This window comes from Papio anubis, chromosome 18 (genome assembly GCF_008728515.1).
Source record: "Papio anubis isolate 15944 chromosome 18, Panubis1.0, whole genome shotgun sequence".
Classification (NCBI taxonomy): Eukaryota; Metazoa; Chordata; class Mammalia; order Primates; family Cercopithecidae; genus Papio; species Papio anubis.
This window is the reverse complement of record NC_044993.1, coordinates 42,253,203-42,270,154: the sequence shown is the minus strand read 5'-3', so window position 1 is coordinate 42,270,154 and position 16,952 is coordinate 42,253,203. Positions and strand designations below refer to the sequence as shown.

The 16,952-nt window shown below is 36.5% G+C and overlaps 1 protein-coding gene across 5 annotated transcripts in view; it reads left to right on the top strand.

Moving 5' to 3' along the window:
* Nucleotides 1–16,952, top strand: part of PHKB (phosphorylase kinase regulatory subunit beta) — a 228,643-nt gene that overhangs the window by 115,413 nt on the left and 96,278 nt on the right. For all 5 annotated transcript variants that reach the window (XM_021932350.2, XM_009196373.4, XM_021932349.2 and 2 more), the window contains 5 exons: nucleotides 2,802–2,865; nucleotides 9,871–9,966; nucleotides 11,088–11,285; nucleotides 15,475–15,532; nucleotides 16,089–16,166. In XM_021932350.2, the coding sequence (XP_021788042.2) occupies nucleotides 2,802–2,865; nucleotides 9,871–9,966; nucleotides 11,088–11,285; nucleotides 15,475–15,532; nucleotides 16,089–16,166 (494 nt within the window). The remainder of the gene's footprint in view (nucleotides 1–2,801; nucleotides 2,866–9,870; nucleotides 9,967–11,087; nucleotides 11,286–15,474; nucleotides 15,533–16,088; nucleotides 16,167–16,952) is intronic.

The window sequence follows — 16,952 nt, the reverse complement described above, 5'->3', positions numbered from 1 at the left end:
GTTTTTTCCTCTTTTTAAAAAATTACCTTTCTGTTTAGAGAATGGAGTTTAGCCATTCTTTCAGGGTAGGTCTGCTGGTGATAGAATCTCTTCTTTTCCTTCATCTGAGATTGTCTTGGTTTCTTCCTGATTGCTAAGTGATGTATTTACTGGTATAACTTTCTGATGGGGTAGTTTTTTTCTTTCAGTCACTGGAAACTCTTGTGCCACATCCTAGCCTTCATGGTTTCTAATAAACAATCCATTATCATTCTAATTATTTTTCCCCTATAGGTAATGTGTTATTTCTGGCTACTGTCAAGATTTTATTCTTTGTCTTTAATTTTCAAAAGTTATGATGTGTCTTAGCATGGACATTTTAAATTTTATTCTGTTTGTGTTTCACTCAGCTTCTTGAATCTGTAGGTTTATGGCTCTTGCTAAGTGGGAATTTTTCTGCTTTGCCCTCTGTCTCTCTCCTTTAGGAATCTAAGTGACATGAATGTTAGATACTTTGTTATGATCCCACAAATCCCTGAGGCCCTAATTTTTTTCCATTCTATTTTCTTTGTTTTGTTTAAATTTCTGTTGTTCTGTCTTCCAGTTTTGTTATTCTTTCCTCTCTCCTCCTCATTCTGCTGTTGAGCCTATCTACTGATCTCTTTATTTACACTATTATATTTTTCAGTTTTAAAAACTTTGCTGATACTTCCTGTTTCTTAAGGATTTCTGGTTTTTTGATTTGTTTCAATCATGTTCGTAATTGCTTATTGAAGCATTTTTATCGTGACTGCTTTAAAATCTTTGTCAGATAATTCTAACAACTCTTTCTTCTCAATGTTAGCATCCGTTGAGTGTATTTTTTTCATTTGGTTTGAGATCTTTCTGGTTCCAGGTATGAGGAATGTTTTTTGATTGACATATGAGTATTTTCGGCATAATAGCGTTAAGACCCTAGATCTTATTTTAACTTTCTGTTTTGGCTGTATTTTTTTATACCACTCTGGTATAAGAAGGGGTGAGGGCACATCACCTCATTACTGCCAGGTAGGAATATAAGGCCATTATTTTTGTTGACATCCAGCTCCCCAGTAGGCCTCCACTGATACCTCCTTGGCCGGGAAATACAGGAGTGCTTCATTACTGGTTCTCATTTGGCCTTCTTTTATAGGGCAGGAGAAAAGGTGTGACCTCTTGATTGGTGATGAAGTGGTTTCTTATCATCTATTGGAAATGAAAGTGTTGACTTCTTCCTTGTAGTTTTCTGACACCACCATGACTGAGAGAGTTGGGAGTTGAACATTGTGCCTCATGATAGACTCATGAATGTAGAAGTCTCGGTTTCTACTCAGCCTTTGCTGGAATGGATGGGGGTAGGGTAAAGTTTTTTCTGAGTGGTTATTGTCTAAAAGTTTTCTTTTTGCTTGGCTGCTCTTTTCCTGTCTTTTGGCTAGAGAGACAGGCTTTTGCTGAGGATTTTTTTGTACACATGTGCTGGCATTTCTCAGTAGTTGGCTCCTTTGACTTTAAGGCAAAAAAGAAACCTAGGGCACTTACCATAGTGTCGTTCGTAGAGTCCTGAAGTTCATAGCTAAGCTGCCTTCTTCTATCCATGTTTCTAAGTCTTTTTATGTTTGTTTTATATGTAATGTCCAAGATTCTTGGTTGTACTTAGTGAGAAGACTAGGGAAAATTATGTCTACTCCATCTTCCCATCCATGTATCTTTAAAATAAGTGTCTGACCTATTTATTGTCCTGCAATAAAAGTGATGATTTCTTAAAAACAGGTTATGAAACAACTTATAGGGTATAGATTATGATGACATGAATAGCTTAGAACAGTAGCTGTCAAACTTAAAGTGCATTCAAACACCTGGAAGGCTTTTTAACACCGATTATGGAGTCCTACTCCCAAGAAGCAATGAGAACTAGCATTTCTAACAAGTTCCCAGGTAATACTGAAGGTGCTGCTCTGAGGACCATAGTTTGATAATCTGTTTCAGAGAAATGCTGAATAGATGACAGATCATTAACTTTAAATGATATTAATGGCAAATACAGTTGCTTTGAGTAAAACAAATAAAAATTTGTAATAATTAAACTGGGTATTAGATATAAAATATTTAAAGGTAGATACTTAAAAGATGATATCATATTTTTAATGAAATGGGTCTTCCCATTTTCCAGCACTATAGTATATGGCATTTGAGAGGCCAAAAGAGTAGGACACTAAGGGAAATAGTATTCATTTTATTATAAAGGGAAGAATATAGCAAAAAATGAGAGATAAGGTGATCAGTTGTTCTGTGAGCATAAAATAATGCCTATTTTTTGGATCTTAAGCAAGAGTATTTGAAGAATACCTTAAGCCACACTCTGATAGTTGTATGATATGCAAGATCTTTCTTAAGACTCAGATTTGATGTCAGAAAAGCTCTGTTACATTGATCTGAACTAATGATGCCCAACCTGCTAATTACTGCACTTATCATCATAATATACTTTCCTCTAAAGTTCCTCTTTTTTTCTTGAGTTAGTGAATAAAAATGATTCTGGAATTAAAACTACTCCCATCAGTAGTATGACCATTAGTTTAGATCAAGGTGAACCTAAAAATATTTTTCCCAGGTGATCACTAACTATAAAAAAGAAAAATTAAAATACTGGAATGTCAGAATGAAGTCTCTTAGACATTATTCTTCTTACAGAATTTGTTATAAATGTTAATAAAGAAATTTGCTTTGAATATTCATCAGATAATGGTTCTTGTTTTGTAGCCACATACATTAGAGTAATTAAAGTATTTCCTTTTCTCTTTTAGCTCTGTTGGTTTAGCAAAAGCAGCTCTAGAAGCAATTAATGGATTCAACCTTTTTGGCAACCAGGTAAAAAATAAGAGCCCCAGAATCTTTGATTATTTGAATTACACATTTAATTAATTTGACTATTCATTAACAAAGTCATTTCCGTATAATCAGAGAATGTCCAAAATTTATGTAGAAGCTCATGCTTGAACTTTTCCTTTGAAAATGATTTGCCAGTTAAAATTTAGTTTTCTAACTAAAGGCCATTGCTTAATTTCTTTAAAAAAAAAAAAAGAAGAAAAAATTTTGATAAAGAATTCTGATTTCCTTGGTTCAGTGACTTTTCCCTCAAGTCTATTACTTACTTTGTAGAGAGTTTCACATTTTTAAATTTATTTGGTGTTGTATATTTATATTTTTATGTCAGTTTTCATGTTGGTTTCAGTTTAATATGTTTCAATGTATATCTCATGTAGAAGAGAATTTGTGTGATGTGTTTAGAGAGATAGTTGGGAGTTTTGATCCTAGCTTCACCTTCAACTGGCTACCATCAAATGTCTAAAATCTCATTTTCTCTGGGGATGAAAAAGAAACCTTGAAGGTCGTCTTAAATTTTCATTAGACCTTTAGCCAGTTTTTGTACTGAAAAAATCTAATCAAGTGACCATAGATTGAGTTGTCAGTGGAAAGGAATAAAATGTAGGAATAGAGGTTACTACTCTGGATCAAGAAGTAGGCTAATTTTCTTTAGCAGTTTTTATAAAGATTCCTAAGATGGTGAGGTAAAGTGAAGTCTCTAACTGATATTATAATTAATCTTAAGCTACTGAAATGCTAAGTCAGTAAAGAAACATTTTAGGAGGTTACACAGTTGTGCAAAAAAAATGACATGGTTTTTGTAATGTCAATTATAATACTATTTACTCGAGTCTTGAATTTAAGAATATTTTTAATTGTAGTATATTAATGCAGCCACCTCGCTTCTCCTCCTTACATGCACAAGCACTCTTCTCACCCCAACTCCCTCTGGAGGATACATGGGCTCTGTCTACATGAAGGTCATGAGGAATTACCACATACTTTGGATCACCCATTTTCATATTCCTGGATGGATGGATGGGTAGATAGATAGACAGACTGACAGACAGACAGACATACAGGAGTAGGAGGATAAAATGACTTTAAAGAATGGCATTATATTAGGGGTCAGGAGACAGCATCACTGCATGCTCTGTGCTCAATTCCACCAGTGAGTTTAACTATTTAACTAAGCCTCAGCTTCCTCGTCTAAAAAAATAAAGATAATGATAATAGGACCTAACTCAGGAGGTTTTCATGCAGATAAAAGTTAATTAGCATAGTGCTTGGCAGAGATTAAACTTTTAATAAATGCCATCTCTTGTTGCTATTATTTATGAAGTAATGGTAATACAAAGGAAGAGAAATGAAGAGAAAGAACTGAAAGCTTTCTAGAGCATATATCAAGGAGACTGAGAGGAGGCATGGATTAAACCAGAGGTGGTGTTATCAGCAGTCTGGAAAGGTACAGGTCTTGCTAACCTGGCTTCTGTGACATACCAAATACTGAGCTGAGTGGAGCTGAATGTCTCTTGGTTGGCTGTTACATGGTAGTAGCCAGCTCTTTTTTGCAATTGTGTCATCTCCTTTGAAGTACCTGAGTCTTAGTTTATGTTGCTTACATACCTGTATGCACCCCTTCCAAGTATGTGTATACTCACACACATACATACAAGCTACATTTCCTAACTCTACCCATCTTTCAGTGCTCTACTTTTCCCAGGAAGCTTTCATAGATTGCTCAGCTATAATTCTAAAATCAGTAAATTGCTTTACTCTGCATTTGGATTCTGAGTTATAACTGTATTGCTGATACTGTTCCTCAGCCAGTTTCTCAGTCTTGACTACACATAGGAATCATTTGAGGAATTTAAAAAAATACTCATATATGAGCTCTACTTCCAGGGATTCTGATTTAATTGGTGTAGGGGGAGGCCTTGGCATTGAGATTTTTTGGAACTCCTCAGGAATTCTAATATACAAGCAAGGATGAGAACAACTGCTCTAAGCTGAGCTAATTTTTGGCCTTGTTCAGGTCATGTCTATTTCCAATGGAGCTATGCACCAAATATTTGCTGAATTGACTACCACTTGATTATTTCAGATAGAAATATGGACAGATGATGTCTTATTTCTTTTTTTTTTTCCTGAGACAACTTCTTACTCTATCACCCAGGCTGGAGTGCAGTGGCACGATCTCGGCTCACTGCAACCTCCACCTCATGGGTTCAAGCGATTCTCCTGCCTCAGCCTCCCAAGTAGCTGGGAATACAGGTGTGTGCCACCACACTAATTTTTGGATTTTTAGTAGAGGTGGGGTTTCCCCATGTTGGTCAGGCTGGTCTTGAACTCCTTACCTCAGGTGATCCGCCCACCTTGGCCTCCCAGAGTGCTCGGATTACAGCCGTGAGCCACCACGACGGGCCATGTCTTATTTGTTTAGCCACAAGAATATCACATGTTGCCAGTAAAGTCCCTTCATCTTCCATTTTTATAAGATAGTGTCAGTGTCCTACTTTTACAAATTCCCTTTCATCTCTTTTTCTGATGTGGAGAATTGCAGAAATATGACATTGAAAATGTTACTATTCCCACCTCTACACCAGCTAAATTAATAATGTGCCTGCTAAACAGTAGCACATTTAAAAGTGTATGTTATCTTTTTAGTGTTTAATCATTTTATAATGTCATTGTATATACTTAAAAGAGCTATGATCAAATTAAAAGTCAGTTGCTGGGAAAAGAATTGAGATTAAAAAATGCTTTATTCAAATGAAAATCCATAGAAACCACCTCAAGACTTGGGGAATTTCAGATCATATTGATATTCACAGTTATTTCTAAAGGCCCATTGGTATAAGGTTTTGGAAGACCTGATTGTGTATCTTTAACTAAATTAATTTAGAACTTTCAAAAAGTACATTCCCTCTTGGTGGCAACTCGAGAGTCATAGATCTTTGGAGATGGTAGAGCCCCTCTCTCAAAATGAATGATCAGAAGATTGAGGTAGTGTTTCTCAGATCACACCACACAGGGGCAAAACCAGGAATTAAACCAATGCCACTCCATAATGAATCTGTTAATAGAAGATCAACTTGTTGGCATGGGAAATTTCAGCTGTTGGACACTTTCTACTTTTAGAACTGGGAGCTATGCCTTTTCTTTGAAAACTCTTAAGCTGTTTTTTGCTTAATAATTATTGAGCTTCTGAAAGAGGTATCCATTTCACAAATAGTGCGAAAGGCTTTCCTTTTGCCCCTGGCTTCAGCATGTGAGATAAAATAAAGATTAATTTTATTTTTACGGGCAGTTGTTGGGTGGAAAAGTTTTTCGCTTTGGTTGTGGTTATTATGCGTTCCTATACTTCCTCCTTTTTTCCCAATAACAACTTTCCTTATATTCAAGGGGAAAAAAAAAACGCTTTAAATCTTCATTCTGAAACTATTTTCCAAATTTATTTTTCTTTGGGACACTAAGAATAAAATGTGATAAAATGGCCTAGTTTCCTTAATGATTTGTTTACAATAAAGGCTAATTTGGGGCAGAGCTACATTTAGAAACATATATAATCCTCAGTATGGGAATCACATATTTCATCGTGATCTCAAATATATTCTGTATAAATTTCCTGACAAATATATTTAAATATTATTTAAATAATGTCTGATAATATTTAAACAGTAATATTTTAGTCTATCAGAATTTGTTTTCATCAAATATCATAGTCATAGTAAGCAACAGTTTTGTGTTTCCTGGGTTCAAGTCTCAGCTCTGCTCTTTTGAGACCCTGAAAATTAATGTTCAAATTTATCTTTCTCTGTAGTTTGAGAATTCCTTTTACAGTATGTGCGTGAGGACAAAGAAGCTTGGGTTGTGAGTAGGGCTGCTGGAAAGAGCTGTTGGGTCAGTAAGCAAAAGCTGGCTATTTACACATCTATTGCCACCATAGCCTTGGTGCAGAAGGGAAATTCCCATCAGTAAATACCCCTTCTGGAAGAATACATTTCTCCAGGATCTGCTACAGAGCTCAGTGGCAGCCTCATAACTGAACTAGGGGAGAAAATCTCCTGACCATAGTTTTGTGGTGTGGTTTTGTTCCAGAATAAGAATGTGAAGATCATGTACAGTAGGTAGATCCAATGACCAGTTGTACCTTGTTTTATTTTTTGATTCTAGATAAGGGTAGCAAGTCCCTTAGCTCAGGCTCCGAGAAGTGATTAATGAAGAAAAGAAAGATTAGACAGTCTTTAAATTGTTTTCTTTTGAATTGAGACCAGTGAGATCAGCAAAGTCTTATGTTTACAGTTGGTACCCTTCGCCTTAGAGACTGTCTCAAAAGTGGTTGTTCTGGTCATGGGATTAAGGGAAGTACAGTGCAGCCCTTCTCCACCACTGGAACTCAAGTCCCCATGACAGTGGTCAGGTTTCAGAATCATCTTCCAGTCCTAGTGCATTTACTAGAACTAAGACAATTATAGAAACTTGATTAGGGAGTAAAGTTTGAGCTGTCAGTCTTAAAATAAGCTCTTTAGGTGGAGTCAGGATATTATGGCAGAATTATAATGATTTCAGGAAATGGAAGATGAAAATAAAATATCCAAAGTTAATCAGATACTCTGAAGTGACATATACATGTAAAACATCCTTTCATATTCCTGTCCTTAATTGGGGAAATCAAGATACTGACAAATGAGCCGAGGCTAGAATCTAAAAGGTAATGACTAGAGAGATTGCTCATGTTATGTAAAGTGTTCAAAGCAGTTCAGACATCTAGCTTCCTTTGAAATTTCCAGGCCTTAAATTAATGTGTCTGATGATTTAAAGTAGGTGATAATTAATTCCATGTGTGGGTTCTCCTTGACGACTTTTAAAAAGACTTGCTTCTGGATTGGGAATAGCTGCCCATGACCTTGGGTGATTTTACCCTCCTGGAAATCTGGACTGTAATGCCTAAAGCATGGAATATTTTTGTGAGAAGACAACCAAACAATATAGTTAATCACCCTTTGATCTCGGTGTTAAAATATGGCAACATTATGAGATTATTTTTCCCTTTGGGCATATTTCTTAGGTTGGCAGAGAAAAATTGAGAGCTGAATAAATACTTTGATGAATTTAGACAAATAAGCCACTTATTTGTGGCCAGAAAATAGAAGTTGGCTGTTTACATTAATCAAGTAACGTAGAGAATTGCCAAATTTGCCATTTCACTTCATTATTTATAAATTATCCTACTTAGATTGTATCTTTTGAAAATTTAATTCCGGGCCGATAGTTTGGTATGCAATTGACTTTATTAATTCTTGGCCTAAAGATAAATTATAGCTCTTATTTTTTGTGTATTCATAGGCTCCTAACATATTATGTCCATTTATTTCTCTGCTCTTTTGTTGTAACTACCCTACTTGCTCCCATTTCACCAAAATTCAGAGCCTAGCTATGGTCCTCACCTTCTCTATGAAGTGCCCCAACTTCCCTGGGGACTTGTTTTATAATCTTCTTCTCCCCCTTAAACCACTAACTTTGATGAAAGTAAGTAATGTGTTGCGATGTGCTGCCTTTTTGTTTTCTTAATAATCTTGTTCAGGACTGTCGCCTGGGTCAGCTCCTTGAGAGCACAGGTCAAATTTGATCTTGTTTGTTTTCCTTAAAGCAGAGTGCACAATACCTTGCCAGTGGCAGCTGCTGCATGAACCAGTAGAGATGGGAGGTTGGAACTCCGGAGTAATAGAAAGGACAGTTTACCATTCATATGGTGGTTGAGAGACAGCCTCACCGAATCACTGTTCATTTATTAATTTACTTGTCAGATTTTAAAAAGGTTTTAAAATGATATTCTGAATGAGAAATCATTCTATTTTATGAGCTAATTTTCATTAGCTCATAAAACATGGGCTACTAGGAAACAAATGCCTCTAGTGAATCTGACATCTGGATATGGGGTCTGGTGCTGCTAGATTTTGAAGTTCAGTCTAGGTGATTGGTTGGAGATATTTTTGTTTCAGTGTGAATGCATCTGTGAAGTTGGTGAGAATTGGGATGAGATTCGGAAAATAGTATTAAAGTAACATGAAATTTATAATCCTCTTCTCCCTTTCCCCATGTATTTTTCTGAGTATTCTCCTTATTCCCATCCCGTTCTATGTGATTTCAAATATTTAACTCCCCAATAAAGCTGTTGAATATGGAATGCAGTAGTTTTAACCTGATTAGCAGATAGATTAACATTTTGTTACACCTATTCGTTTTATTCAAGCTTTTTTTTCTTACTTGAAATATATATATATGTGTGTGTGTGCATATATATATATATGGGAGAATTGTCTGAAATATATATATATATATGGGAGAATTGTATAATCTAGTGTTTAAAGAATGGGCCTCTGTGTTAGAGACTTGGTTTTGAACCTTTGCTCTGTTAAAGTAAGGTTTAATGTCCTTTTCAGTATATTAAATGAGACAATCCAGGTGACACATAAAGCATAGTGCTTGATGCAGTGAATATTAGTTCAGATTAGTTGCTTTATTGTTATTTGAGATTCTCCTGTCTTCATATTTTAATACAGTATTCTTTTACATTCATCTAGATTATATCTAAATTTGTTTAGTTTGATCTTATAGTCAATATTCTTTATGAGGAATGTATAACTCAGATTTTATGAATCTGCATTCTCATTCTTTGTCATGTTAGCTAAACTAATTGTATTTTCATTAAAATAAATGTCACTAATATAGTGGCTATCTTGTAATCAGTACATTTGGATTTATAAGAAAGTCAAGGAAAACTAGGGAAAACATAAAATAACATTTTTATGATTATAAAGTTAATATTTATTACAGGAAATTTGAGAAATATTCAAAGTACACACAAAATTTAAATCTTCTGGAACTCCACACTCAATGCAGTCAATGTCAGTATTTTTGTGAAGTTTTCACAGTCAAAATGCCAAATGTTCTCCAAGTCTTTTTTTCTTAATTTAGGAAATGTTTTTCTTTTTCTCTTTCCAGGGCTGTTCGTGGTCAGTTATATTTGTGGATCTCGATGCTCACAATCGCAACAGGCAAACTTTGTGCTCGCTGTTACCCAGAGAATCAAGATCACATGTGAGACATTGAATAAAGATCATGAACTATTGTTTATTATTTCTATGTAGTTTTACCTTAATTTCCAATAAAGTACTCTAAAATGTTAGTGGTCGTCCGAAAGGGATAAGAAGACGTGATAGATATTGCCCCTTACTCCTCTGGCCTGGGGAGGTCTTAGGAAATGGACGCGAGTTGTGGACAGGGCTGCTTTGGCCTTTGAATCTCTTGCAGGAGACTACAAAAATAGACTTTTCTTTTGGGGGAGTAACAACATTAGGCCAAGATGAATTATTTTTTTGCCAAGGTATATTAGAAAAATATTTTTCATAATGTATTTATCTTTTGGATAAAATAACCTTCCATTCCTTATTTCTTTTCTCTCATTCAATACACTTTTTCCCCTTGCCTGATGAACTTTTGTATGCTTATCCTACCTGATAGCAGAATTTTCTAGGGACTGTCTGTGGTTCTGTTATTTAGAAAACACCCAAAATGGAATAATTTAGTTATTCAAAACCGTTTTGTATAAGTAATGTAAGATTATCATTTTTAAAAAAAGCTCCCCAAATAAGCAAATAATATAATACCCACTCATGCCACCACTGTGATACAATCTTGACAACATTTTGGTATATATGTTTTCACTTATTTTTAGACATATATAATATTTGTATTTTACAAAGCTATAAGAGTACTTTTTATATTGATTGATAACCTAGCTCTGTGAGTGGATATTGTCCCATACCAGTAAACGGATTTCTACAATATAAATTTTAATAGTTGCTAATTTACTCAACTAATTGTTGGATATTTCGGTTGTTTCCTCTTTTTCATTATTGTAAGCAAATTGTTGTGACAGACTAAGTTGTGACAACTATTAAATTTTTGCGCACCATTTTAATTAATATTTTGACGTTTGAGCCCATTGAACCTTGAAAATACTATCAACAAATGAAGTTTTATCTCTTCTGTAAGGTTTCCTGGAACATGCCATAGAAACAGCTGTCCGATCCTGGGAGTAGAGCGTGCTCACTTTTGACTGCATAACCTCACTGGCTTTTCATCTCTATTATTCTCCTTGGGCTGTGTTGATCACATCGCTGTGGACACTCACAGTCTCTCTTTCTCGTTGCCTCCAGAACACAGATGCCGCCCTGCTCCCCTGTATCAGTTATCCTGCATTTGCCCTGGATGATGAAGTTCTGTTTAGCCAGACACTTGATAAAGTGGTTAGAAAATTAAAAGGAAAATATGGATTTAAACGTTTCTTGAGAGATGGGTATAGAACATCACTGGAAGATCCCAACAGATGCTACTACAAGCCAGCTGAAATTAAGGTATTAAGAAATATTCCATGGTAATCGCATATCAGAGCAATCAAAAGCACAGATTCAGGAGACTGACCATTGGGTTTGAATTCTGGCTCTGCTGCTTACTAGCTATGTGGCCCTGGGCCAGTTAATTAACCTGTCTCTGTGTTTAATTTTTTTCACTGGGGTAAAATAATAATAGTACCTATATCGTGAGGTTCTTATGACGATTAAACAACTTACATAAAAGTGCTTAGAATAGTGCTTGGCACATGGTAAATGCTCAGTAAGTGCTAGCTCTTATTACCAGTGAGGTATTTACTGATAATGGGCCATGTTGATCTATTGGGTGAATAATTTTTCTATTGCGTTTTCAGTCCTCTGCTTGCCTGATCCATACTATTTGTCTTCTACAATATTAAATATCTGTTTGCAATATTCCTTTCAATCTTTTAAGCAAATTCTTTTATTAAAACTGATAGGCCATTCCATCTTCCTTTATCTGTTTCATTTAGACACTTTCTTTTAAAATATAGTCCTCTGAATATTTAGTTTTAAAATATTTTGTATTTCAAAACACACATACCACTGTATCTAGTTTTATACTAGCTGCTTTTAAGCCATCTAGAAAATAGCACCCCAAAAAAGTAAGAAGTCATGCACATTGCTGAGGACTTTGCTTTAACGTAGTGTATTGAAAGGTATTTTGTATTTTTGTTTCTTTCCTTTTGAGATGGAGTCTTGCTCTGTTGCCCAGGCTGGAGAGCAGTAGCATGATCTCAGCTCACTGAAACCGCCACCTCCCGGGTTCAAGCAGTTCTCCTGCCTCAGCCTCCTGAGTAGCTGGGATTACAGGCACATGCCACAATGCCCAGCTAATTATTTTGTATTTTTCATAGAGATGGGGTTTCACCATGTTGGCCAGGCTGATCTTAAACTTCTGACCTAAAATGATCTGCCCTCCTCGGCCTCCCAAAGTGCTGGGATTACAGGCGTGAACCACTGTGCCCGGCTGAAAGATATTTTGTATGCATGGGCATAATTGGCTCACTCACTGAAGGTAGGTAAGGTCCCTAGGAATCTGTATATAGAAAATGTATAGGCAACATTATACCTTTTAAGTTGTTTGGCAATTAACGTACTGTTTTAAAATTTGACATACACTTTTACAGAAAAACTAGACAAGCTATTTATCATTTTATTTAACTTCCTTTTTTTTTTTTCTTAAATAGAGACCAGATCCCACTAGGTTGCCCAGGCTGTACTGGAACTCCAGGGCTCAAGTGATTTTCCTGCCTCAGCCTCCCAAGTAGCTGGGAGTACAGGCATACACCACCACACCCAGCTTTATTTTATTTAATTTCACAGTTGACTATCACTTGGAAACCATTTTATTGTGTGCACTTTTGAAATTTTCAGCAGTGCTGGCAGTGTTACAATCTGTTAGGTTGGACCAAAAGATCCATTTATCTCTTAAACATCTTCAAATGTTTCTTTCCTATTTAATACATTTTCTGTGCCAATATTTACAGCACTTACATTTGAATTGGACCACCTGCAACTAACTACCACCTTGCACACTTCCAACTTTGGATCTGTCCAGCAAGTTTTCTGCACCTTCTGCTGAGCACCACCAAGGAAAGCCACAGCACTGTGGGTAGGAGCTGCCCCACAGACAGGAGATCTGTCTTGGTTCACCCTCATCATTGCTGTCAGTTCTTGTCAGTCCTGCTATCTGACTCTGCCAGGAACTCCCCATGAAAGCTTTTCCAGCTTTTTCCTATTTGTACTCAAGTTTGCAGACTTTCCTTTTTGTTTTCTACTTGATAGCCTTTCATTTCTGCATGGCCTCCTCCACTGTGTCTTTCCTTCATCCATACTTCCTTCTGTCTCTCTTGCCTCACAGAAGGAGCTCTCTGTTCTTTCTAAGGCTAACCCATCCTGTGTATACCCCATCCTATTCTCTTTTACTTTCTTGACACCCTCACTTGTTTTCTTCTGTGATAGAAGGATATCTATTTCTCTTTCTTTTTTCTCCTCATCTTCCCCATTTCTACCTTCTCTGTCTTGGTTCCCCAACTTAAATTAGCTTTTTTCCTCATTAAGCATATTGATGTTTATCATTAAGAAACCAAACAAAACCCTTCCTCAACCCTTTCCCTGTCCACCTCCATCCTCTTTCTCTTTGTGCCACACATCTGAAAAGCATGGCCTCTACTTGGTGTCTCCTTGTTTACATCCCCCTTACTCTTTCCCCCTACAAACTGGCTTACTTCCCAGCACTCCCCAGTAGCTCTGCTGGCTTCAATACGCTTACATTACTGAGTCGGAGTGGATGCTTTTCTGATTTCATTTCACAGAACTTCTTGGCATTTGAGTGTCTTTGCTGAGTCTTCTTTGTTGGAATATTCTCTATTGGCTGTGACCCTATTCTTTATTCTCCACTTCTCTCACTTACTTCTTATTCTACTTTGTAGGTTCCTCTTCTTCTGCCCCCTCTTAAACATTGCACTTCTCCTAGGGTCCATGCACAGCCCTAGCCTCTCTTCATTCTGGCTGTGAACTCTCAGCTTCAGCTATAGCTGTTAACCACAGATCTCCATCCCTAACTCATACCTCTCCTCAAGTGCCCACCCTCTGTACGCAGCTGCCTGGTGGACATCCTCACTTAGGTGTCTTACAGTCTGCTTGTATTCAGCTTCCACTCCTGTGCCCAGGCCCTATACCTGAGAGTCATTCTAGGCACTTCCTTTAACCCATCTACCTTTGTCAATCACCAAGGCTGGCAGATTTAGCCTCCTAAAAATCCTAAAATTCTGTTTCTTCCTCTCTATTACTCCCTGGTTTAGGATGTGGGGTGATTTTGCCCCCCAGGAGACTTTTGACAATGTCTGCAGACATTTTGGGTTGTCACAATATGGTAGGTACTACTGACATCTGGAAGGTAGATACTAGGGATGCTACTAAACATTCCTGTACCACATAGGGCAGCCCAACAACAAAGAATTATTTGGCCACAATGTCAGTAGTGCTGAAGTTAAGAAACCTCAGTTTAGGTTGTCATCTTTTCTCTTTGGATTTTGCTCCAGCAGAATTCCAGCTGGTCCTATTTCTTGCCCTACAACTCTCTTCAGTATTACCAGCTGCTCAGTCTAGCAAGTAAATATAATGAGTAAATCTGATCCTGCTGAGTATTCACCTGTGGTTCTCTTTTATTTCCAGACCAAAGTCTTAGCCACTTAGCATGACCTGCAAGGCCCTTCCTGATCTGGCTGGCCTGGCCCATCTGTTGGGTTTCAGTTTTCACTACTTCGTCCTTGCTTATTCCAGAAATACTGAATTGCTGGTAGATTCTTTAACATACTTTGTGCTTCTATGCATCTGTGGTTTGTAACTATTATTTCCTTTGCCTTGAGTTACTTTAGCTCATCTCGAAGTCCATCTAGCGTTAGCTGAAACATCTCCTTTCCTATAAACATTCCCTGATTCCAAGGCAGACTCAGGTGTTCCACTCCCTATGAGCCTGACATACTATGTGTAGATATTTCCTACTGCATAGTAGTTGTTTATTTACATGCTGGCCTCCCTATTAGACTGTGAGCCTCTGAGGGAAGTTCTCTGTCTTTTTGGTTCCAGGCATTAGTAAGTATTCAGTAAATATTTATTGAAGGACTGCAGTTTGATGAACTGAATGAGTGAGCTTTTGAATAATAAGACCTGAGGAAATTTTTCTTTAAAAAAAGAACAAGGAAACTGCTTAGAAAATCAGTTCAATTTTATTGCTATAAGCAAATCTTTGACATATCACCTAACTATAGTTCTTCTAATTTAATTGTTAGTGGCTGGGCACAGTAGCTCATGCCTGTAATGCCTGTAACCCCAGCACTTTCGGAGACCAAGATAAGAGGATCTCTTGAGACCAGGAGTTTGACCAGCCTGGGCAACACAGGGAGGAGACCACATCTCTGAGAAAAAAGAAAGAGAGAGAGAGAGACAGAGAGAGATAGGCAGATACAGTGGTGTGTGTCTACAGTCCCAGCCACTTGGGAGGCTGAGGCAGGAAAAAGGATCCCTTGAGCCCAGTAGGACAAGGCTGCAGAGAGCCATGATTGTGCCACTGCACTCCAGCCTGGGCCACAGAGTGAGATCTTGTCTCAAAATAATAATAATAATTTAATTGTTAGTGAAAAATATAATGTTTTATTTTCTGTTTTAGCTATTTGATGGCATTGAATGTGAATTTCCCATATTTTTCCTTTATATGATGATTGATGGTAAGTAAGCTTTTTCCTGAAATTTAAGCTATAGGATTTAAGTGGTTTAAAGAAGAGCAGAAATGAAATATGACTCTTTTCAGCTAGAAAAATAGACTGCACTTCAGTGATGTTAATTGCCCTGCATTTGTATATGTGACTCTTTTGCTTTCTGAGTGAATGCTAAATCATTTAAACAATTAAAAAAAACTTGGAAGCATTTAAAAAATGATACCATATATATTATTCATATTTACATAGAAACATTTTTATTAGTAGAAATCATTAATACTGTAATCCTTGATAATGTGAGTGTATGTAACATTTATACTTAGGAATAGGGAAAATTCAATTAAAATTCAGTTTTCAATTCTAAATGCTAACGTGACTTTCTAAAACCAGTTTCTTGGAAAAATATCACACAGATTTGCATTACTTTTTTTCAATTTTAATTTTACCATTTGCATAGAAAATTACCAAAATAATTGTAACTGGGCTAATATATTTTTTCTAAGGTAAAATTTTTGAGATCCTTATTAAGCTCAGCTGCTACTGGATTTTATATTTTATATTTTAGGAGTTTTTAGAGGCAATCCTAAGCAAGTACAGGAATATCAGGATCTTTTGACTCCAGTACTTCATCAGACCACAGAAGGTATAGTTGTCTTTTTAAGAAATTCTTCCTACCAACATTTCCTTAATGTTTATTTAAAATGTATAAATGAGTCCTTTGTAAAACACAATAATTTATATTAAATTGAAAAAATAAGTGATCCCTGAAATGAAATCAGAAAGAAGATTAAGCAAGACAAAGATGGAGATGAATCTAGGTGGGCATGGCTATAGTCATTCCAAAATAGTTTGTCAGGTGGACTGAGTTCCTCCATCTGTTATTTACTATGTAACTCCATTACTCTGTATAGTGTCACAATAATAGAAAGTGACTAGTTTTTATCCAGGTCACTAAAAATGCTATAGTCAAGTGAGTGCCCCCCCGTGGAGGGCTACCTAGAGAGGTTCTGCCCTTGTCTAAAGGCACTAGAATTGCTGAGAATATTCTGGCCTCTTCTTTGGAGTTTTTTCTAGGGTCCTTAGCATTGTATTTTGAACATTTGCCATGGTGCTAAAACATCATCCTTTGAGGATGGATTTAATATTTTAGAAATGGTCAGAAGGCCCAGTCTTAGGAGTAAGGGTATATTGGTTTCAGTCAACCACCAGCAGGGACCCTCAAAAAACATAACTGAATTTTCTATATAACTGGAAAACCAATTTTCAAAGGAATTCCAAATGAGATGTTCTAGATGTCTTTGGGGCTTAAAAGTACTGACAATCATAGCACTGAGCCCCATTCCTATCTCACATGAAATTTGTGATGTTCTTTGGGGTTTTCCAGAGATATCTCAGAGTAAATACTTCATATTATATGCTCACTAACATG